General features: G+C 39.3%; 3 protein-coding genes and 1 pseudogene across 4 annotated transcripts; 3 read left to right on the top strand and 1 right to left on the bottom strand.

The window, feature by feature from the left end:
- The first annotated feature begins 2,572 nt into the window (after nucleotides 1-2,572).
- Nucleotides 2,573-7,745, top strand: pnhd (pinhead). Its single transcript, XM_034104876.1, has 7 exons — nucleotides 2,573-2,624; nucleotides 3,071-3,166; nucleotides 3,391-3,530; nucleotides 3,841-4,117; nucleotides 5,485-5,663; nucleotides 6,437-6,495; nucleotides 7,525-7,745. The coding sequence occupies exons 1-7, from the start codon at nucleotides 2,573-2,575 to the stop codon at nucleotides 7,673-7,675; spliced, it is 954 nt and encodes a 317-aa protein (XP_033960767.1). The 3' UTR covers nucleotides 7,676-7,745.
- Nucleotides 7,746-10,074: 2,329 nt separating this feature from the next.
- admp (anti-dorsalizing morphogenic protein) lies at nucleotides 10,075-11,898 on the top strand. Its single transcript, XM_034103757.1, has 5 exons — nucleotides 10,075-10,363; nucleotides 10,467-10,603; nucleotides 10,708-10,830; nucleotides 10,930-11,119; nucleotides 11,474-11,898. The coding sequence occupies exons 1-5, from the start codon at nucleotides 10,075-10,077 to the stop codon at nucleotides 11,896-11,898; spliced, it is 1,164 nt and encodes a 387-aa protein (XP_033959648.1).
- Nucleotides 11,899-13,000: 1,102 nt separating this feature from the next.
- On the bottom strand, nucleotides 13,001-15,000 carry LOC117462604 (excitatory amino acid transporter 1-like; annotated as a pseudogene).
- Nucleotides 15,001-19,124: 4,124 nt separating this feature from the next.
- On the top strand, nucleotides 19,125-23,386 carry cib3 (calcium and integrin binding family member 3). Of its 2 annotated transcripts, XM_034105256.2 has the most exons (6): nucleotides 19,125-19,522; nucleotides 20,268-20,302; nucleotides 20,685-20,796; nucleotides 21,234-21,381; nucleotides 22,849-23,044; nucleotides 23,216-23,386. In XM_034105256.2, the coding sequence occupies exons 1-6, from the start codon at nucleotides 19,472-19,474 to the stop codon at nucleotides 23,235-23,237; spliced, it is 564 nt and encodes a 187-aa protein (XP_033961147.1). In that variant the 5' UTR covers nucleotides 19,125-19,471; the 3' UTR covers nucleotides 23,238-23,386. The 2 variants fall into 2 exon arrangements, with proteins under 2 accessions (XP_033961147.1, XP_033961148.1); XM_034105257.2 differs by lacking the exons at nucleotides 20,268-20,302; nucleotides 20,685-20,796.
- Nucleotides 23,387-23,655: the final 269 nt, after the last annotated feature.

Below are 23,655 nucleotides of genomic sequence, written 5' to 3'. Positions count from 1 at the left end.
GTACATGTTGAGAGGAGGGAGTGAGTGATTGTTTTTCAGTATCAATCAACACTTGGAAGCAGATAAACCTTTGTACTGGTGATGTTTTTCTTTGAATTGGCTGCAAACAATGCCTTAAGCCAGGCAACAGTGAAATATAAACTGACAGATAACTAATAAGAATAAACTAAGACATTAATAGCACATACAGTATGACTAACAGATGCAAAGTATTTGGTTACACCTGAAAAGGATTTTGGTGCCGAGGCTTTCGTTTCTTTTAGTCGATATCTCAACAGACTTGCATTTGTGCTGAGCTTCTTGCTTTTGCTTGCCTGGGCAGAAAGAGACAGCTACTTGGCATCGTACTCAGAAATATTTAGCCCTGTTTCATCAAACAAAGAAAACCATGATTGGAACAAATTAGACAAGGAAACAAAATCTGAACCAAACACTTTACACTGAAACAAATGTGATGAATGAATGGATATTAAGCACATAAAGACCAAAAAGCACAAACTTGTTAACATCAAAGGTGATATCGCTGCCATCTCCCTAACTTACTGTAACATCTAGAAATGTATGTTAACAGAAGTCTGTGCAAGTTGCGTGTGAAAGACTCAAACATACTCTTATAATAAATCTTTTTTATGGGAACGTAGAAAGAGCATCAGCAAAAAGGAAGAGATAAAATCGGTCGTAAAGTATTGCACACCTCAAAGTTATTTGAAAATGACATTATGTTTATTGCCATAATATTTGGGACAGTTTACCCCTTGGCCCAAACACTGTCATGAAAGCCAGTGTCTCTTTGCTACATTTGAAGGATCATAAATAACTGTTCTAACACGTGGCCGAAATACGTCATGACTCTAATGAAAGTAGGGAGATCTTTGTCATTCTTTAAAGTCAGTAAATGTTGACTTCACTTTATCAAAGGTTTCAGGAAACATTCTTTTTACAACTATTTCAATGAAAGAGGTTTTATTTTCACTCTGTCTCGAAAGACAAATTATATTGAAAATAACAAGTTAATATAATAATTTAAAACATTGTTCAAAATTACCATACTCATGTAGGGAATGCATTTTAAAATATATTAGTATTTTGATAAACAGGGGGTCAACTTTGAGATTCAAGTGATACAAAAAAGCTTCATTCTTGACCTTGGACAGCAGTTTGATGAACATCTCAGCACAATGTCCATTTATAATGTCTTTGGAGCTTTCTGTGGTATTTCAATATCTTCTCCGACTGAGAGACTTTGCTCAGTTCTCAAGGAATTGTGCTGGTTTACATTTAAAGTCCTTATGTTGTTGAGACAATCAGCAGATCCAGAAACCACACAGCTTTTCATTAGATTGTTGGTCATGAGTCTCAAACTTTTTAACCTCTGACCCCTGAACAGTCAATTACTTGTTTTGAAGTGAGTCTATTTCACATTTTACAAAACAAAGCACACAGTTATAAATCAATAACAACATTACAGCTGTGTGGACCCGCTTTCCCGCAGGGTCCCTTTAGTTTGGAAAACAATTGTGGTCATCTTTATAGTAGAGTTTCCTGACAACATATGATCTGAATAATTCAATCAAGTGATTACTACAACTATATCTGGGTTCAACCAGGGTTATGATTCATTTCAATAGGATTTGTGAAAGCAATCCACAATTGAAACGGTTGAAGGCGTCACCTTAATCAACAGGTCTGAGTGCTGATGGCTCTCTGAACGATGATCCCGCTGAAAATGAGGGGATCATATCAACACTTCAAAGAAGGATTAGCACCTTGTTGAGATATGATTGAAAAATAAGTCAAATGCCAACGTTACACCATATTAAAGTGGTTTTCCTGACATTAAGATGATTTATTTGGACCATATGTGTTATGCCTGTAAATAAAGCTTCACAGGGTATCTGTGTCGCCCTTTTTTAATTTGTTGAGGTTTATTCTAGGCCTTTTTGCCAGTCTACTGTTCTTAAGCTCTAAAATGTTAAATACACAGAGATTGAAATGTCTGAAATGTATGTTATTCTAATACTTCTTTTAGCCCCTTTCTCTGAAGAGAAAAAGAAGCTGGGATTTGCTCTGGCCATTTGGTGTCATGTTGAATAAACACAAAGGTGCTGGGGCTTCTGAAGGGGAGGCTCAGGCCCCATGCTGATCCTGTTTATGTGTTTGGGCCGGGTTTTGTTTTAAGTCAGAGGTGCTAAACACCTTCCCCCTGAGATAAAAGATGATTAAGGCCTTTGAATGAGCGACGCTTTAATGGCTCGAGGCTACTTAAACACTTCATTAGAGAGAGCTCGGGCTGGTCGACACACTCGAGCCACTCGGTCCTCGCAGCAGAAACAGAGAGGCTGTGGAGATTTCCTTTGAAGTGCAGGCCCCTGCTTGTAAGAACTCCATCCCACAAAGCATTCCACATGGAAATTTGATTAGCTCTCACTTTTTCTGACCCTACACCAGTCTGAGAGCTTGTTTTCGGGTGACATTTGGGGCTGAAGCTTGATCCCATATAAATATCAGAGGCATCAGTGAGCAGAGGGACACTCAGTATCTGGCAGCTGAGGAGCAGATTCGGATTAAAGCCATGGATGTACCACGACCTTTTCTTCTCCTCCTGTGTGCCCTCCACCTGACCTGTAAGTACTGTTTACTCTATTCTCTGATGCTGCTGCTGCTGTGACATGTATTAAAGCAGCTATTCACTGACTGGACTGACACCAACCGGATCAAATATACCTGCTAATCCCTTGTAATAACATGAGTGTAGTGGATGGGGTGATGCTGCACTGAATAATAGTCATGCATGACACCAACATTCATTTTTCTTCTTGTAAAGCTATTATTCTAAACATTAATAAACCTGTCTGGGCGTAAGTACCTGCTGATTTCAGTTTTTGATTAACTAAAGACTTGGACATATGGATTTCTGAAGTATTGTGTCCTAAATTTAACTTGTGTGTAAAACAGTGTGATCCCATTGATCTGAATCTGCCTATTTTGGGAAATGTATAAAGTGTGACATTATACAAGTATACATTGAGTGAAAGAATAAAAATGTTAACTTTCTGATTGTGTTTTGTAGTGACCGGAGTGTTTAGTAAACACATAGATCACAGAAACCTGATCACACAGAGGCTGTGCTGCAAGAGACAGAGCCACTTTGTCTACATTGGAGAAGGTAATACCCAACCACATGTTTTTCAGTAAAAGCACATGTTTTGATTTGCAATGAACTGCAAGTCTTCAATCCTCTAAAATAAGCCACAGCATAATTTGTCGGAGGATTTAAACATGTAAAAGCAACTGACATGATTAGCCTTACGTGTTTAAAAAAGTATGTTTTATATGTTATTAATCTTGCTCTCTGACCTCAAATTTATTTTTGTGTGACTCTCCACACAGACATCTCTGGGAGTCCTGTCAGTGTGGATGTGGGGGTGTGCAGGTCGCACTGTGGGGGGGCACCCAGGCCCTCACATGAAGCGGGGCAGCAGGAATACTCCAGACATTCCTCAATGCTGGAATTTCTTAGGAGTAAAAAAGTAAGTTGCGTTTCTCCAGGTGGCCACACGGGGGCGCTGTCCCTATGTGATTGTAAAAGTTATCTACTGAAACTCAAATAGACATTAGGATGACGTTATAACTGACGGGTCATCAAATCACGTATATTGTTTTTAAAGGATGTATGATAGTTCTGTAAGATATATTGATGGTTTTAGTAGGACTTTCCGCATAGCTCTTCAATTATTATGAATGCACTTTAATTGTAATAGCACTCTGCAAATAATTTCCACCACTCACAATGATGGACACAGAAACATGCTCTGACATATCTTATTTCTCTTACAAAAGACGAGGGCGCGCGGACCCTCAGCTCCAGAGAGCCCCGGGCCGCAGGGCCGGATGCCCTCCTGCGGGATGAACCAGGTGTGTGAGCCGACCGGGGTGCGCGTGGACCGGCTGCTGCTGCTGGAGGGACCCCGCGAGGTGGAGATCATCCAGGAGTGCCAGTGCGAGATCAATCTGACCCAGTGCCTCCGCGTGCCCGCGCTCAGGACTTACTACAGCGAGACACCGTATGAGGCTGTCCTGGACGTGGGAGGCTGCTCCCGGTCCAAGGGTTCACCAGGTGTGTGTGTGTGTGTGTGTGTGTGTGTGTGTGTGTGTGTGTGTGTGTGTGTGTGTGTGTGTGTGTGTGTGTGTGTGTGTGTGTGTGTGTGTGTGTGTGTGTGTGTGTGTGTGTGTGGTGTGTGTGTGTGTGTGTGTGTGTGTGTGTGTGTGTGTGTGTGTGTGTGTGTGTGTGTGTGTGTGTGTGTGTGTGTGTGTGTGTGTGTGTGTGTGTGTGTGTGTGTGTGTGTGTGTGTGTGTGTGTGTGTGCGCGCGCGCGTATTGTGCAGCTACCTGCGTTCCAAATAACAATCAAAACAGGAAGAGGATAAACACATATACAGTGAGCAGCTGATCAGATGATCAGATGAAATATGACTGACTTTCCTAACACACATAGGTTGAACAGAACTCAGTCAGTTAGTCTATTATTATTATCTAAAACTATAAGGGAGATAACGATGCAACATATTTTTCACTAGAACAGAAAACATTAAGTAAAGCTAGTAATTTGAAAGGTATAGGCAACAGTGTCACCATGTTAAACTATTAATAATATGAAACTGCACAATGTTTGTGTTAAAAAAAACTAACAGGATATAGGCCTACTTTAGTTATAGTGATAGTCACTGCAGGCCCATAGTCGAAGCAGGACTGCTTTCATCAGAATCTACCACAATGCTGATGCAATTAAAGTCCCAATGCTCATTTTTGGGCCATTTCACAATTCAAGCTACATGAATATACACAATACAATAGTTGTACTTACTCAGGAGTTTGTCTGTTTAATTAAAATCACTTCATCAAACCCTTTTCTGTAACATAATCAGAATACAAACTTGTGAAATTGCTTTCTAGTAATTTAAAAGACCTATCAATTAGGGTGAGAGTGATCCCAAAGCCAATCTGGTGTTGTTTTTGTTTTAATTTGGATCAGATATTATTATTGAGCTGATCCCAGGACATGGTTAAACCGTAAACCCCAGCGCGTGCACTTCGCTCTGCATCAGCCAATAAAACGACTCTCTGCACCCGCACTGTGGGACCCAAGTTCCCATCAGCAAAAACACGTGGGTTTGCTATCCTGGCTCCAAAATGGTGGAATGAGCTCCCCATTGACATCAGGACAGCAGAAAGAACTGCTAACAGAGCACTTATGTACTAATGAAGGACTGGCTTATCTATAGCCAGTTGAGTAGCACTTGAAATGTTTGGCTCTATGAAACCTGATGTACTTTATGATTCTGTTTTCTTCAAGGTTGTGTCTTCCTGGTCGAATGCACTTATTGTAAGTCGCTTTGGATAAAAGCGTCAGCTAAATGCAATGTAATGTAATGTAATCCCTTCTGCCCATATAACTCTATTTCTTCCTTTCTTAATCCTTCACAGAGGGATTCTTCTGTGTTCCCACTAAGTTTGACTCAGAGTTGGTGGAAACCCCAAACAAAGTGGAGCTGATCCAGACAGTGGTGTCCTGTGAGCTGAAAGAAAGCTGCTATAGGGTCCCATACATGGAGTATCACTATGAAGTAGTCCACAACGATGGAGTCAAAGAGGAGAGACTTAAAGTAGGTGTACATTCTTAACTTTCATAAAAAAAATGTTTCTGTCTTGTTTATCCAAAATAGAAAATGTGCATGACTTCAACTCCAGCCTTCTCATCTCTTCTTTGATTACCATGGCTTATACTTAACACCACAAATGTGATTCATTTGTGATGCCGGTTTCACACTATCTCTATTGTAGTGGAGTTCAGAGGAAACGAGGGTCTTGTCGGGTGCCAGACAGTAATGAAGTATCTTTATTCATCAGACTCTCATGTGGAAGACAGCACTTAATCAAGCTAATCCACTGGCCAAACTCATGCACAGCCGGCAACAATACACAACAGAGACTGGCAGGTTTGAGTTCCATCTCAACTTAACTCAGAAAAATACAATCGAAACCTGATTTAAACTGCTTTGTGGCCCAATTGTAGCAAATTAGGATTTAGTCTCATTATCCTCTATCAAACCTCAAAAAAGCTTTGAAGCACTTAATGCGAAGTTCATCCACAATCAGATCAATACCATAAATATTGATATAACTATTTCTTATCTTTACCCCAGACTTAACTTGATGAATGATTTATTAGATTAAGGATTTAAAGACTGATTTTATGGACAGAGTTGGTGTTTGGCTGTGCCTCAGCACCAAGGGTGTGACTGCAGTGCAAACACAAATGGCCCCTGCAGGTGTCGGATCAGAGCCGTAAACAACAGCTGGGCCCCGGCTCCACTGGGTCAATGTTTGTGACCAGCTGTGCTGATTGCCCTCTCTGTGTGTTGCTAATTTTCCACAGGAAATAGACGTTGGCAGATGTTTGGGAGGCTGCACTACAGGAACCCGATGCCTTCTCAGGTAAGCATGAACACTGCCACACACCCACACCTCCTCGGACCCTCTCATAACAATTGCCTGTGAGCTCTGACACTTTCTGCACTCAGCATGTCGTCAGCGTTACATTCCTGAACCAAATGTCCCTCCTTCAGAAGTCTGCCTCATTCTCAGAACAAAATACCGTATATAATTGTTTATGAAGTATATGGCATAATAAGAGATCCCCATTACAAATGTACCCAATAGTTCAGTACTGAATGTATGTAAGTCGCTTTGCATAAAAGCGTCTAACAAAATGACATGTAATGTAATGTAGTTCCTTCAAAATATCATTGGACTTTGATTGAATGGCTGGAGAGAGAAAATAGTGCACAGACAAATACAAAAAAAACTGCATCATAGCAACATTATTCAGCACTTTTTTTTTAGGTTTATGATGTTGACACTGAGTTAAATGTTAAAAGCCAAGATGTTTTAGAGCTCCAGCTTTCAATCAAATTGAAGTATTCTAGATGTAATGTGTACTTGTTTTAAACATCTTTTCCCTAAATTCAACCTGAAATATTCAGTATATTTTGAACAAGATTTAGGACAATTGAGACTAAGGCACCAGCACTTACAATGCACAATTGCACTTATTGTTGCTTTAAGAGAAAGTGCCAGCTAATTTAAATGTAATGACATTTGGGCTTTCAACTTTAATATTAATTAAAGCTTTAGAGTTTTTTACAACTTTTTTGGTGCACAGTATGAATTTGTTATCACCGCGCCAGCAGCAGGTCAGGTTAATGCATGTCTTAATGCATGTTGTTTGTGTATCCCATAGTGGAAGTACTGACACTCATAATGACTTCATTCAAACTTGACAGGCATAAGCTGATATAAGCATACAAGAACCTCACATGCTGGAGTTAGCTTTCACAGTGTAACCAAACAGAGGCATTCATTAAGGCATTTTATTGATTTTTCTATGTATGCTTCTGGTAACAAACAGCTTATTTGATGTGTAGCACAAAGGATATTACATTTTATTTCAATTTTATTTTGCAGAAATCAATCTGATCCAGCAGTTTGCCACTTGTGGGCTGAAAAACAGTCCAGCTCCTGTGTTCCTGAGGGCTATGAGACCCACAGCTTCCTCGACCAGCATGGACAGATACGCACTATCCTCTCCATCACATCCTGCCTTTGTCAAAACTGACCACAGCGCCCCCTACTGGAAACCACTTCAAATCCCTTCTCAGGAGTCTTCAACAGTCCATTGTCGACCCCACCAAAAACTCTGACATCCGTTTAAGAATTAGCTCTCCTAAAGTATTTTTGTATAATATGTAATATATGTTTAAATGATAATTTTGTAAATAAATTTAATACAATAATCTGTGAGGTATTTGTTAACTGGAAGACCGTATTTGCACCAAAAAAACGTATGGAAAATAAATATTTCTAAGAAATATAACCTCAAATAGCACTTGAGAAACTTCCCCACATAGCAAATACAAGGTGTAGCCTTCTTTAACATTATTATATCAATATCATTACTTAAAAAAAGTTATTACTGTAGGGTTTGAGTTAAGAAAAACAAGGAAATATAACAGTCACAAGAGGAAGTATTGGCATGCTTGACATGCATATGTGGGAAGTAACTAGTACTCAAGCACTGTAAGTACAATTTTGAGAGACTTGAGTATTTCTTTTTTATGCTACTTTGTATTTCTACTAAAATTCAGAGGTAAATGGTGTACTTTTACTCCTCTACATTTATTCAGAGTTACTTTTCAGATTTGGATTAATATGTGAAATATGATCACTTAAATCAGACTTTAGTTACACCTGGAGTAAATGCAGCAGCTACCCTGCAGTTTACAAAGTTATTAAGACTAGCTGCTCCTTCACCAGCTGTGATAAACACTTCAATGCATCAATCATTATAATCAAAACATAAAATATATTATTCTGAAATGGACCGATCTGCATAATAAGTACTTTTACTTCTGGTACTTTAAGTTTATTTTGATGCTAATACTTTTCGACTTTCACATAGTATTCTACACTCTGGTACATGTACTTTTACTGAAGTACAATATCTGAGTACTTCTCCCACCTCTGTTGACATGATGTAAGACAATCTGATAAAAACATTCTGAAACAAATCAAAACCAGTATGTGTCTAAGTGAGTGTTTAAAGTATCAGAGCTCAAATCAGCCGTCGAAGAAGCACCGGTATGGAACACATGCAAAGCCCACCACTTTGCAAATGTCCCTTTGAAAAAACACACGTGCAGGTAGCTAATAGCTCCTTATTTTCATATCAACGTGCGAAAAACTCTTTTGTGTTTTTTGTTCTGTCATCTTAAGAGAAGAAGTTTTATGACTTGCTTACAAGGTGTCATGTAGACAACACTTTGATCTCTAATTGTTTATTACAGCTGGGGAAACAAACATTTTGCTCTTGCAATTGTGCGTAAAGATCAAAGTTACCAAATGGCACAGTGCGCCATTTGTCAGACAAATAGGAAGGAATTCAGCTGGTTTTAAGAAATACAAATAAACAAAAACAAACTTTTAAGTTAAAAGGATGACTAAGATTGTTGTCTTTAACTAAGGGTTGATTAAATGCATTATCTTTGTATACATATTTCTGTATCTATGTGTTGAAAGCCAGGTAAACTGAATGGAACCATAACATGTTCATACACGCAATTGCCTGCACGGTATTTTGTTCTGAAATCTTCAGGAAATGTACACCCAAAGGAACATTTGCTGTCCTGTTTTTCAATCTTACCCTGTTGCTGTTAAACTACTGAATTTCCCCACGGGGATTAATAAAGGTCCATCTTATCTTATCTTGATTAACTTGAGTAACATGAGAATGTAAAAAGGGGGGTGTTTTTGGGATTGGAAATGATCGAACTGACTAAAGTTGAAATAATCTTTTTAGCACCACATCAGCTTAACCGCATGGCATTTGGAGTTCTTTTTTTTACAAATGTGGTGATTATCCAGCAGTCACAGGATAAGCAGTTATGTTAATCTCTCGAGGTGTAGACAGGGACACCCGTCTCTTTATCGAAGTAATTGGTTTCCACCTAAGGCACTGTGCCCCTTATTCTAAATTAATGGATTCATTTAGTGGCCGTCGACCTCCCATGGTGAATGCACTTCCTCAAGAGATCAGCTTCAGGTTGATTCTGTTCACATTTCTTTCATTTATCTCCTATTGCATGATACATACAGTGTATTCCTGCACAACATAGACACTGGTCCATAAGTACCAAGCTATTTTCAAAGGATGAAATTAGTTTATTGAACATTTATTGCCAGACGTCGGGACAATGGGCTTGAATAAAATCTACAATCGGGTTCACACCTTGTTAACGCCGCCATTAGTCTCCCTTTATGTTGGCTGATTGGCAATTTACATTGGCGGCCAAATAGCATCTTTACTGCTGTTTACCAAGGCTGAAGAGTGAACGGGAGCATTTGATATAAAAAGTCAAGCTTCCAGGGTCCTGCAGTCACTCCAACTCCAAGTTACTATCTGGCCGGTTGTGTGCTCCGAGGACACCGACGCACAAGGAATCTACTCTACCTTCAGACATGTTGCTGTTTGTGATCAGCTTTGCCGCTTTAGTTTGCACCATCGCTGCACGGCCTCCACTCGGCTACCTGGAGAATCAGTTCACCGCCGAGTCAGGGGAAGTACGCTCAGCTGCAATCAAGAGACTTCTGGAAGTTTTTGGGATGGAGGATCCTCCTGCTATGCATGGACACAAACAGCCACCTCAGTACATGCTCGATCTGTACAACACTGTTGCTGATGTGGACGGTGTGACAAAGGACCCGTATCTGCTGGAGGGGAATACTGTGCGCAGCTTCTTTGACAAATGTAAGATGTTATCCATGCATGCATGCGTTTCTTGCTGGCTTTTTTAGTCAATGAAATAGGGTCACGCTTGTTCTTGTTTCTAATGTTATCATTTCATTTGCAGTGCGCAGTGAACAGGTGGAGTTCAGGTTCAATTTGTCCACGGTTGCAAGAACTGAGAAGATTCTCACTGCAGAGCTGCATCTGTTCAAGCTGAGACCTCAGGCTACACTGACATTCAACAGACACCATTTCTGCCAGGTATGTACCATTCACTAACAATGTTATGACATGCTTTAAACCCATCACAATGCATCTCCTCCAGGGACAGAACTTTAATCATCCATTACCTCTTTTTCATTCAGGTTAGTGTTTATCAGCTGCTTGACATCAGCAAAAACAACAACACACAGGAGAAGAAGCTGCTGTCCTCTAGACTGATCCCAGTCCACTCTACTGGCTGGGAAGTGTTCACCATTACACAAGCAGTAAGTATTTACACCCCTTTAAGGCCTTCAATCACATATACAGACTTTTCTTTACAGACCTATGAGTTGTACTTGACTAATGTGAACTTCTTTATTAAGGTCCGCTCCTGGATGAGCGATGAACGCAGTAACCTGGGGCTCCATGTGGTGGTTCAGACTCTTGGAGGAAGTCAGATGGATCTGAAGCTGATCCGCTTCGCTTCAGGACGCAACCATCACCAGAGCAAACAGCCCATGTTGGTCCTCTTCACGGACGATGGCAGCCGCTCCACTACTCTAGAAAACACTGGTGAGTTTAGGTCAAGTTAATGTCATTTGATTGATTGGATTATGTCCAGTGATAGTAAAACAACACACAGTCTTGATGAGCAGGGGCGTAGATAAGAATTGTGGGGCCTTGGGGAAACCCTTGTAAATTAATTCAGTTATCAGAAACATAGTAAGAGTAAAATCTGACATTCAATTATTATTGGCTATCAAAACATTCTTCTGCTGCTGACAACCAAAACCCTTCAGAATAAGAGCAATATAAGAAGAAAGGACATGAAATATGACATGCTTTGTTCCAATTCAGAAGAAAATAGTGTATAAACTATAAAAATAGACTGTTTTCTAACAAAAATGCTCTCCTTTCTCTAAACAGACCCGAACGATACAGAAGTCAGCTCCGACCTGCCCTCAGCCCCCATGTCAGGCCCTCCTCCCCGCATCGCCCGCTCACTGGACTACAGCGAGGAGGACGGTGCCTCTTCGCCCTGCCAGCGCCAGCCCCTCTACGTCGACTTTGAGGAGATCGGCTGGTCGGGTTGGATCGTGTCTCCTCGCGGCTACAACGCCTACCACTGCAAAGGCTCCTGCCCCTTCCCCCTGGGTCAAAACATGAGGCCCACCAACCACGCCACCGTCCAGTCCATCATCAACGCTCTGAAGCTGATCAAAGGCATCGATACACCCTGCTGCGTCCCCGACAAGCTCTTCTCCATCAACTTGCTTTACTTTGATGATGCAGAGAATGTGGTGTTGAAACAGTATAATGACATGGTGGCAGGAAGCTGCGGCTGCCACTGACACATCAGGGTCAGGCTGTACATAAAAAATACAATGTAAATCAGGGTTTGATGCATGAATAGCCAGCTGCCCTTTAACACTTAGTTGCATCTAATGAGTAATGTGCATGGTCCCAGATGTGGTGTTGTAATATATGTAAATATTCTTAAATTATAATATATGGCAGTGATGGAAGTGATATCCTGTGAAAGATGTGTATATTTTCTGTTTTCTGTTGTGATTTGTTCCACAGTCAGAATAAATGGTGTAAACAAATATTTTAAATTGAATTTATTTACAATATACGTTTCACTAAAAAAATTGACATATTTTTAAGAAAAATTGAACTGAGTAGTTATTGACTATGATGAAAAGCCAACAAATTATTAAGCTATCAAAATAGTAATTATTTGGTCAAATGAAAGGTTACCCACTTCTTGCAATAACAAATTAGTCAATTCCCTGTAGCGTTTACAGAAAGTAGGAAGGATGCTTGCAGTCTCACCCACTGAACACCTTTTTGGCACACAATCATTCGGTACAGAAGAAATGTCACCGGCACATTTCAAACTAAATGAATCCATCATAGACTTTGTGTTTCAGGAGGGATACCATAGACGTGATGACAGAATGTGTGTTTTCCCCAGAAGCAGTACAAAATTATCATGTTAAAAATGCCACACACTGTAGACAGAATAATACATGTGAGATCCTGTTCAGGCAACACAAGCATGAGTCAATGATTAGTTAATCAATCAGTACTTAATGAGTTAATAAAGACATTGTTACAGCAGTTGCTTTCAATAATATTTCTTTAAGGAATCATTTGACCGTACATTACCAAATCTTTGATACGATATTTTGAAGTGCGGTAATTTGTGTATATTAATAAAGAGTCTTGTTTAATTCAAACATACTTTCCAAACCATAAAACCTCATCAAAAGTGGCAAAAATTTAGCTTTACTCATTTATTTGTCCATGTATATTTTAAGTTCAATATTATACGTCTGCACCAGTGCCATTGTGCATGTTAATAAAGATAATTTCAGCTTGAATTTGACCTCACTACGAATCTCAACTTGTTGCTGCAGGAATAGCAGGAGTGCACTGTGGTGTTACCTCTCAGTTAGAACGTCTCTCTTTGTTTTCTTCCACTAAGCATTCTTCTGTAAGACTGGAGCTCTGCAGCTGATGTCTGGAGAGATGCTGCACAACACCCGCACGATACAGTCAGCAAGCACGTTGGTGGTCGTCCTCAAATGATCGCTATCAACAAATACAGGAAGTTCTAAAGTTAGGAACTTGTGACTGTGAGTGTGACTTCACCACAAACACATAAATGTAGGAAGTCCAATGTTGTTTTTAGAATATGTGTAACTTTGTGCTTTCCTCTCAACAACACATATGCACATTTTACCAAGAAACGTTGAACACATTAAGTACAGCAAAGATATTGGTAGAACATTTCTTACACTAATGGTTGCTTTTTTATTTTATTCTGGCAACACACTCACACACACTTACAGCATCCAGTCAATGCTGATGATAAAAGAAATGCCTTCAAGAGGGAGTCCAACTGATGTCAACACTATCACCATGGTTACGGTGCCGGCTTGGGATGCCTGAGGCTGCGTCGGGAATCATTAGAATATGCAAGGATGAATTGACATACAATGTAGAAAGATAAAGTTATTTAATCATACCAGATCCAGCTCCATATTATAAATCTGGACGATGAATATGGAAGCTACTGCCTCTTAAAGTGCTGTGCCATCCATGGACATTGTAGCCCCTAAGGCAGCATAAAGCGTGTCACCCGTTTGTCCATGTTGAGATTCTCCTCCAGGCAGCGGATGGCGATCAGTAGAGTCACAGTGCTGTATGAAAAAAAGTGCAAGATTATCCATCTTAACTGTATGTTTATGCTGTAGCCTGTAAACAACAATGAAAACTGAAATTCCAGCTCACCTGGATGAAGTCCCAAAGGCTGTGGTAGTATACCAGTCATAAACCTGAAGGGATTCTTACGTGTGGGATAGATGATGAAGCTGTGGATGAAGAGTCCAGGGATCACAGTGAGAGCATACATTGCAATCTGGAGACCTATACCCCTACTATCTCTCAGCTTCAAAATCTGTCCTGCGATCAAGAAGAGGATTCCCACTGGGGAGTACCTGCATGAGAACAGTGTGGCAAAGCACTGTAAAAGCCAGCAAATCTTTTTGAATGATGATTGTACTGTGTTTTAGTTTTTTTTCAAACTTCACTGATAGAGTAATTGGCTTAGTCGCAATTAAGGGGTCAACATTTCAAACTTTAAATGATTATAATTCACAGTCTTAATGTTGTGAGTTTCTCTTACCAGATTACTATGCTGATTGATCAGGTGCATAGTGGCTTAATTCAGGCAGTCAAAAACATGCCTCAGAGGTTTTGCCTCATTCTCCATATCCAGGATAAATCCAAAGGCGATGCAGAAGACCAATAAACCCAAAATATTGACCCCTTCTGATGTGCCTGGCATCGCCGCTGTGTCATCTGCAAGATTACCAGTAAAGCCGTTAAAAGTCATGATAATAACAGTTGTATTTAATGAGATAAAAATAAATATTTGATCACAACTACAAAGAACAGAAAATTGAACCTACTTGTTTGAGTCAGATTGCTGCCATCAAGACTTTTGATTTTGGAATAAATAGTTTTGTACTGAATTAAATAAATGTATCATCATTGTAATCAAGCAGGATTATGAGTAGGAAAAAAACAGTGCAGGTCTCACCTTCCTGAAACAAGCCTCCACAATATTTGAGGGAAACATGTTTCTGTAAATTAAAGAAAGAGAGTAAAGGTTATTTAATGATTGTTTGTATTTGAGATTGATCCTTTATGATGCACACTAACCTGATGAGATCCAGAAAGGCATCCACAGTCTGCACAGCCTCCACCTCGCCACCAGGGGGCGCTGAGGCGTTCCCGTGTGATTTCCCAACCAGGACGATGCCGATGAACACAGATATGAGGGTTGTCACCGTGTAATAGCAAACAGCCTGGAGCCCCAATTTCCCAAAAGCCTTCTTGTCCATAGACGACATCCCTAAAGAAGATGCAACATATGAACACATGCAGATACTTTCTGTTTAGCTGATATCTGGGTGTAAAAAACACAACAAATATACAAAAAACATATACAAAGAGAAACAATACTAATTCAAGGAAAACCTTTTAACATGGTAAACACATCCTTACATATAGTAGTTGAACACACACAAACATATTTTAGAGTGGTGTCATCATTTAGAAATAATCAAATAAAACTAGGATCTGCGCATTGTCAATTTAATGTCAACCAATATCCCAACAATAAATCACATCTCCTGGGAATGTATTTAAGTAAGAGGTTGCAGATATATTGCTGTTTTGGATAGGATTATATTGAGAATATTACTAATAGTATGGTGTGGAAAATGCATAACATACTGGTAAACTGAACACCATCGTGTGACAAACATATAAAACATTTGTTTTGTTTAAATGAGAATTTCGGGGATGTGGGGGGGGGGGGGCAGAAGAAAAGACAAGAAGGACATTCAATATCCAACATTGAGAACAGACTTTTAAATATATTGTAAATGCAGACACAAAATGTATACACTTTTCAAACACAACATGGTTTAAAATGTAAAACATAGAAACTAGTCTACAGAAAACAAGAAGAGGACAACATTCCTCATCAGCCTTCGATAAAGGAGTCCTTGTATCAAACCTTTTAGGAGCTGGATAGTTCCCTCTTGACACTTCAATCAATCAATCAATGTTTATTTATATAGCCCAATATCACAAATGTTACATTTGTCTCAGTGGTCTTCACAGTGTGTACAGAATATCAGTATGACAATTAGACACTCTCTGTTCTTAGACCCTCACATCGTACAAGGAAAAACTTCCGGAGAAAACCCACAGTTTAAAGGGGAAAATGGGAGAAACCTCAGGGAGAGCAACAGAGGAGGGATCCCTCTCCCAGGACGGACAGACGTGCAATAGATGCCGTGTGTAAATTGAAAAGATAATACATTTGCAACATAGGTAGTCCAAATGTTTGGAAATGCATGTGTGTATAATAGGAAGATGAATCCACAAGGATATCCATCCAGGACCGATGATCCAGGACCACAGCCACGACTCGCGATCCAGGACACAGGACCGCAGGATCATCCATGACTCCAGATCCCGGCGTATATACGAGGATATCCATCCAGGACCGATGATCCAGGACCACAGCCACGACTCGCGATCCAGGGCTCGCGATCCAGGACACAGGACCGCAGGATCATCCATGACTCCTGATCCCGGCGTATATAGACACCAAAAAGAAAGACATTTGGGGAAGCTGGGTTAATCGGAACATGAGAGTACACAGGTATAGACAGAGAGAAGGAAGAAGTAAGATGTCCCCCGACAAACTAAGCCTATATCAGCAAAACTAAGGGCTGAATCTAATCAGCCCTAACTATAAGCTTTATCAAAAAGGAAGGTCTTAAGCGCACTCTTAAAAACGGATAGGGTGTCTGTCGCCCGAACACAAACTGGAAGCTGATTCCACAAATGTGGAGCTTGATAAGAAAAGGCTCTGGCTCCCATTGTACTTTTAGAGATTCTAGGAACAACCAACAACCCTGCATTCTTGGAACGCAATGCCCTAGTAGGACAGTAGGGTATAATGAGTTCTTTAAGGTAAGATGGCGCCTGCCCATTAAGGGCTTTGTAGGCGAGAAGAAGAATTTTAAATTCTATCCTGTGTTCTATAGGGAGCCAGTGTAAGGCAGCCAGAACAGGAGTAATGTGGTCCCTTTTCCTAACTCTGGTTAGTACACGAGCCGCAGCATTTTGAATCAGCTGAAGCGACTTGACTGACTTCTTGGTACTCCCTGATAATAAAGAGTTACAATAATCCAGCCTAGAAGTAACAAATGCATGGACTAGTTTCTCTGCATCGTTTTGAGGCAAGATATGCCTGATTTTTGCAATGTTACGTAGATGGAAGTAGGCGGTCCTTGAAATTGATTGTATGTGGGCGTTAAAGAATAAATCCTGATCAAATATAACACCAAGATTCCTTACAGTCTCACTGGAGGCCAAATTAATGCCATCCATAGTTAGTATATCTTTAGATAATTTGTTTCGTAGATTCTTCGGGCCAAGTACAATAACTTCAGTTTTGGGCGTGTTTAACATCAAAAAGTTTAAGGTCATCCACGTTTTTAAGTCCTTAAGGCAGTCTTGAATTTTATTTAGATGATTAATTTCATCAGGCTTGATTGATAAATATAGTTGAGTATCATCCGCATAACAATGAAAGTTTACAGAATGATTCCTTATAATATTGCCTAACGGAAGCATATATAATGTGAACAAAATAGGTCCGAGCACTGAGCCCTGTGGCACTCCATGGCTAACTTTGGTTTGCGTGGAAGATTCATCGTTAACACGTACAAACTGAGAGCGTTCAGATAGATAGGACCTAAACCAGCCTAAAGCAGTTCCCTGTATGCCAACTAAGTGCTCTAGTCTTTGCAATAGGATATCATGGTCGATAGTATCAAATGCAGCACTGAGATCGAGCAAAACAAGAATAGAGACAAGTCCCTTGTCTGAGGCTATGAAGGTCATTTGTGACTTTAACCAGAGCTGTCTCTGAGCTATGATGTGTTCTAAAGCCAGACTGAAAATCTTCAAATAAATCATTGTTTTTTAAGTAATCGCACAGCTGTTTTGCGACCGCTTTCTCAGGAATTTTTGAGAGGAACGGAAGATTAGAAATAGGTCTATAGTTGGCTAAAACCTCTGGATCGAGGTTGTGCTTTTTAAGAAGCGATTTTATCACTGCTACTTTGAATGATTGTGGAACATAGCCTGATAATAAAGACATATTCATAATATTTAATAAAGAAGTGCTAATTAATGGAAAAACTTCCTTCAACAGCTTAGTTGGAATTGGGTCTAACATGCACGTTGATGGTTTAGAAGAGAGAATCATTTAATTTAATTGTTCAAGGTTTATGGCTGAAAAGCATTCTAGTTTACTATCTAGTGTAATATTAGAACTTACGTTTCCGGGAGCTGTTGAAAACACTATACTGGTCAAAGGCAAGAGGTCATTAATTTTGTTTCTAAGAGTAACAGTTTTATCGTTAAAAAAGCACATAAAATCATTACTACTGAGTGCTATGGGAATAGAAGGCTCAATGGAGCTGTGGCTCTCTGTCAGCCTGGCTACAGTGCTGAAAAGAAATCTTGCATTATTCTTATTCTCATCTATTAATGAAGAGTAGTAGACACTTGTACTGGTTTGCCTAGTTCTACACTTTGCAAAGCAGCAACAGTTCAGGGCGTGCAGCATCCTTGAAAGATAATTAATTCGGGAAAACAAAGGTGGAGGCAGCCGGAGGAGCTTCTCGCACAATAACTGAAACAACACATTTAGTAGACAATATATTGTAAATGTGAAGCCTTTTAAAAAACACTGTTTCAGCAATATGTGAAGGGTGTAGTAAAGTAGCAAAGAGCAATGGTGGTCAAAAGATTTGTAATACCTCACAGAAATAAATGTTATACCTGTTTCAGGCCAAAGTATAATGGCAAACAAGGAGGGTTAATATCCTACCATCAAACAGTACATACTACATTTCATATCATAATAATAAACTGTCCAAAAACTGCTTTTGAACAAATGACCTTGACCTAAACAAGCACAAGAAAAATGGATGGATTTATTAATCAAGAAAAATATTTAATTCAATGGAGGTTTAAAGTTTTGACAGTGAATACGTAAAGGGGAAACAAAGCGTAGCATCATTTGCATCACAGATGGATTTGGGAACCAATTACATTTTATGGGGCTTCCTTAAGAGGTCCAGACCCCCATGCCTGTGCCCACTGAGATACAGTCGATCTCCCAAATGAACCTGCACCATGTTGGACTTTTTAAAGGATAACACATAAGCATTTCACATATTTTTTTTGTGAATAAAAACCTTTTCTTCCTATTGAATGTCTTCCTTATTTCTTTTGCAGAGCACAATACAGTGAGATGAAATGCATTGATCGTATAGCGCTGCTGTTCAATTCATTATCATTGAGCTTATTGTAATACCTGTGCTAAAGCTGAAGGAGAAATAGCATTCAATAGTTGGATATATTCCAAATAATGGAGGTCTCAACTAAAACAAAACTTGTCTCCCATCAAAAAGTCTATTTGCCCACTACAATACCCCGTCTCTAAAGAGTGTAACCTGAGCTGTGAGCGAGGCGTCGGCCATACAGTGGCACTAAAGGGGTTGATACCACTTGGCATGATGCTGGACGACAGCCCTTATTGTCATTGTCAGAGGGGCTGCTATTCACAATGGAGAAAACGATGAAATGCTGCCATTATAATGGACCAAAGGCCCGGTGGCAGCCCGACACCTGATCTCCTCTTTGGCTCCGGCTTCCTTTTGTCCCAGCATTTCATATCTGACATATCCACACACCCTAAAAAAGCAGTAGATGCTGGAGCAGCGATGGACCTGAGGCTTGGCGTTTGTGCACTCGGACATGGGGAATAAACAGACCATCTTCACAGCACAGCAGCTCGATTCTTATCAGGTTGGTGTCAATCCTGTTTCATTCTGACTGAGACAGTTAGCCTCATTCTCTTTGGTGCATCGCTTATCAATACCAGCTCCCAGCATCTGTAAACAAGGGCAATAGGCCTGTCAGACGTCATGTCTCAACCTCCAAATATGCAGTTCAAAAAGGAAAGTATTTGGACTTTTTACAGTCAATGCATCAGAGGTCATTTGTGGTGTAACGTTAGTAACAAGATGCATATAGTGGCATGTTTTAATCAAGTGATAAAGTCGTATTTACATCCTGTTTTGATGTAAAATCAGTGGTGGAAGTTCACTAAAAACATTTGGTCTAATGAGATACCTTACTCTAGTACTGTACTTAAGTGTTATTCTTTGGCAATAGTACTTTATATAGTATTTTAATTTGTTGCCACTTTATACCTCTACATGGAATTTATTTGACCTTACTTCTGTAGTAAGGTAAACATACATATAGTAATATTACATGTATTTCTAACCTATATTAATATCCCTAGAAATAATATTACACGTTTTTTAAGATTATACACAGATATTAACATTAAGTATAAGTACTTTTTGTGGCAAATACATCTTGGTTAAAAATACAAAAATTGTTTAAAATGCATGACCTTTACGAGTTTTTATATTGTGCCGAATCATTTTTCTAGAACTAGTGTCAAACTAGATTAAGAAACGCTGCATCATAACTTTTTTTTCAATTTCTCAACATTCCTGCCATAATCTGATTGTTTTTACAGGACTGTACATATTTTACAAGGAAAGAAATTCTCAGGTGAGAAATTAAATTATAGCATTTCTCCTGAATCAAATTATCTGGCTGGTATCAACATCTTATTGTATCAAAGTTATTGCTGGTTAGACATTATACAGCACATTTTATGTTCTGTTCTGCACAATACTTTACTGTAACTCTAAACTACAATATCATGAGGCCTCTCCTACTGTGGGGCAGGCTACCATTGAAATCACATTGTTTTAAAATTCTTGCTTGACTGTGCTAAGACATTGTTTTCCGTGTGGATAATAAAAAGAGAGAAATAGAGTTTTTTTTATATTTCTTAGATACGATCTGCCCCATGTAATATCAAATACATAATATGAAACGATATCATGTAATTTAATATTGAAAGACATTTCTGTTCAACCTTTCCTAGACTGTTTGACCGCTATCGGGATTTGGCGCCACAGCTCGTTCCCCTTGACTACACCTGCCAGCCAGATGTGAAGCTACCATATGAGCTGATCGGCAGCATGCCAGAGCTGAAGGTAGACCCACTCCCTGTGTTCCCAATACATAATTAATGGCCAACTAATCGACAGAATTATTTGAAACGTTATATGTTACCCGACTCCTTTAAACTTTAAGAAAGCTGGTGCGTCCCTCAGGGCACACTTGTTTGAAATGGGTCAATTATATGCCTCTTTACACAATAACAGGGAGTCACATGTGTGTTAACATGCTTGTCGCTGACATGTCCTGAGAAATGAAGTTAGATTGTAATTTGTCCTACATTCATCCAAATTTAAGAGCTTTTTTGAGATCTTAAAATAACAGAAAAACCGACAAGAAAATGATATATAAATTGAACATAAACACAATCTTGGAGCACAGCGAAGCCATCAGACCAACAGGAAACAGGTCTAATTGCTTTGTGATTTCATCAGTTTTAACTTCAAGAGGTGCTGGTGTCCCCTCTGTGCAGGACAACCCGTTTCGTCAGAGGATCGCTGAGGTTTTCTCTGACGACGGAGAGGGAAACATGACACTGGACGACTTCTTGGACATGTTTTCAGTCATGAGCGAGATGGCACCGCGTGACCTCAAGGCCTACTACGCTTTCAAAATATATGGTAAAATATAAAATAAAGTAATGTACATTTTTTAAAATCAAATGGAGGGTATTGAATTTTTAAAAATATATTTAGTTGAGAATGGCTTTATTTTCCACAGATCCTACTGGTCTATGTGTAAGAGCAATAACTCAAATGAACGTCATTCTCACTTTGAATCCCCTCTTTCTTTTCTTCTGATCTTTTAAACCCTAATTCAGAGAATGGTATGAAAGTGGTCTCAAACTGGGCTTGAACATATGTTGAAGGTGACCGTATGCAGAAATGAGCATAACATATTAATAGTAAACCAAAAACATTACATGTTTTATATGCTATAATATATTTTCAGATTAGTTGTCAAAAAGTTGTTCAAATACCAATAATTGTGCAGTATTGTACAGACATGGTGTGTTTGCATCCAACCAGATGGGGCGAACCTGAAAAACTGCATCACTTTGCGTAAAGGGATAAGAAATAAATCATATTTATAAGTAAAACCCAATAAAAGTAGGAAATGTCATCAGGAATAATGGTTACAGATCATAATGTAATTGTAATATAATAATAAGTATGATTTTTGAGCTGTTAACGACAGTCCGGGATCTTCAGGACTACAAACTGAAGATTAGGAAACATGTAGGCCTAACTGAAGAGTGTGATAAACCACCCTGATACCTAGCCTGTGCGCAACACATTCATCTAATCCCTTGTAAATATTTGAACTATGAAGTCAGTTTCATAACAGTTGTTAAACACAAGTATATTTTCACATTTCATCAATGTGCAGGCTTATGAAAATGAACCACGGTGCAGGGTCTGGGAGCTGTAAGCATGACGGATGGTGCATGGAATGTTATAAATGATTAAGGGGCCCATTATAGAGGCAAAGAGCTCTTCAAAGCCCAGTTTGCGCTCTGCAATAGTGCCCCCCTTCTAATTAACAAATGCTGACAGATGAAGAAGTTACAAACACATGGCCTTGGTCATGGGTCAAGGAAGATTTTCATTCATTATTCAGACCAATAGAGGAGGACATACTGTAACAGAAGGGTTGTGTTATGATGAGCGAGGTACCTCAAATGAACCTCTAATGGCGGACTGGGAGAGTACGTAAGGCTTAAAGAATGTGTTTAAACAATGCCTTAATATGGATAAGGAAAAAGCAGTAACATTACGGGGTAAGACAAATAATTAATGCTATTTAGAGATATAGTTCAAACCCTGAATATTGTCACCAAATATATGTAACCCTGGATAGGATTAGTTCAGAATATATGAATGAAATCTGTTTTCATTCATATACGAATGAAAACAATGTTTATTAGAGATGCATCTGTTTATTCAACAGTTTGGTCCATAACATGTCCAAATAGTGGAAAACATCCACCATTAGCTAAGCCCTAGTCAACATATTCAAACATACTTTTATGTCCAAAATTCATTGACAGATAATTTCCTATCTCCTTGATTTCTATATTCTGCAAGATTTCAACAATGATGACTTTCTCTGCAAGTCCGACCTGGAGAAGACTCTGAACAAACTGACCCGTAACGAGCTGACGGAGGACGAGGTGAGGATGGTGTGTGAGAAGGTGATCGATGAGTCGGACCTGGACAACGACGGACGGCTGTCCCTGGAGGACTTCCAGACCATGATCGTCCGAGCTCCAGACTTTCTGAGGTAGGCCAGAGATAACCACATGATGAACCCCTACAAAGGATACATAAGAACAATTCATCATTACATATTTTGTATCAATGACCGTCATCCAATATGTGTTTTTAATATAATATCTGTTCTTAACTTTAACTTCTAATGAATAAATCTAACTTCTCTTATTTCTGTTCACAGCACCTTCCACATACGGATATAAAGAAATGAAGCTTTCATTTATTTCTTAATACCACCTAATGATGGACTGAGTGTCTGGAATGTGGGGGAATCCTGACTTCTCAAGAAACTAAATCTAGTCTTGTGAATAACTAAAATGTACTTTGTTTTCTTTTGTTCTAAAAACCCAATAAAAACCTACTGATCTATATCAGAGAAAATCATCCCTTAGACATTTTGCATGAAGACAAATTAGATGTGTATGCACATACCGAGCTGATTCGTCTTTCTTTATCGTATCTGCAGAAATAACACGTCATGGACGAAGCTTTAAAGACAAGCCTCATTAGTTATGACCATCAACAGCAGATCTGTTTTGTATCAAAAAAGGGATCAGTTACACAAGACTATAAAAGAAAACACATGCCAGAATAATCCACAGGGTTATAGCGGTCCAATAG

This window comes from Pseudochaenichthys georgianus, chromosome 17, assembly GCF_902827115.2.
Source record: "Pseudochaenichthys georgianus chromosome 17, fPseGeo1.2, whole genome shotgun sequence".
Taxonomy (NCBI): domain Eukaryota; kingdom Metazoa; phylum Chordata; class Actinopteri; order Perciformes; family Channichthyidae; genus Pseudochaenichthys; species Pseudochaenichthys georgianus.
Note: the sequence above shows the minus strand (reverse complement) of the source record. Positions and strands in the feature narration are given on the sequence as shown.

Coding starts and splice junctions, on each gene's coding strand:
- pnhd (XM_034104876.1), top strand. CDS start 2,573: ATGGATGTACCACGACCTTTTCTTCTCCTCCTGTGTGCCCTCCACCTG. Junction 3,531..3,840: donor AATTTCTTAGGAGTAAAAAA/GTAAGTTGCGTT, acceptor CTCTTACAAAAG/ACGAGGGCGCGCGGACCCTC. Junction 5,664..6,436: donor TCAAAGAGGAGAGACTTAAA/GTAGGTGTACAT, acceptor AATTTTCCACAG/GAAATAGACGTTGGCAGATG.
- admp (XM_034103757.1), top strand. CDS start 10,075: ATGTTGCTGTTTGTGATCAGCTTTGCCGCTTTAGTTTGCACCATCGCT. Junction 10,604..10,707: donor ACAGACACCATTTCTGCCAG/GTATGTACCATT, acceptor TTTTTCATTCAG/GTTAGTGTTTATCAGCTGCT. Junction 11,120..11,473: donor CACTACTCTAGAAAACACTG/GTGAGTTTAGGT, acceptor TTCTCTAAACAG/ACCCGAACGATACAGAAGTC.
- cib3 (XM_034105256.2), top strand. CDS start 19,472: ATGGGGAATAAACAGACCATCTTCACAGCACAGCAGCTCGATTCTTAT. Junction 21,382..22,848: donor CTACGCTTTCAAAATATATG/GTAAAATATAAA, acceptor ATATTCTGCAAG/ATTTCAACAATGATGACTTT. Junction 23,045..23,215: donor CGAGCTCCAGACTTTCTGAG/GTAGGCCAGAGA, acceptor TTCTGTTCACAG/CACCTTCCACATACGGATAT.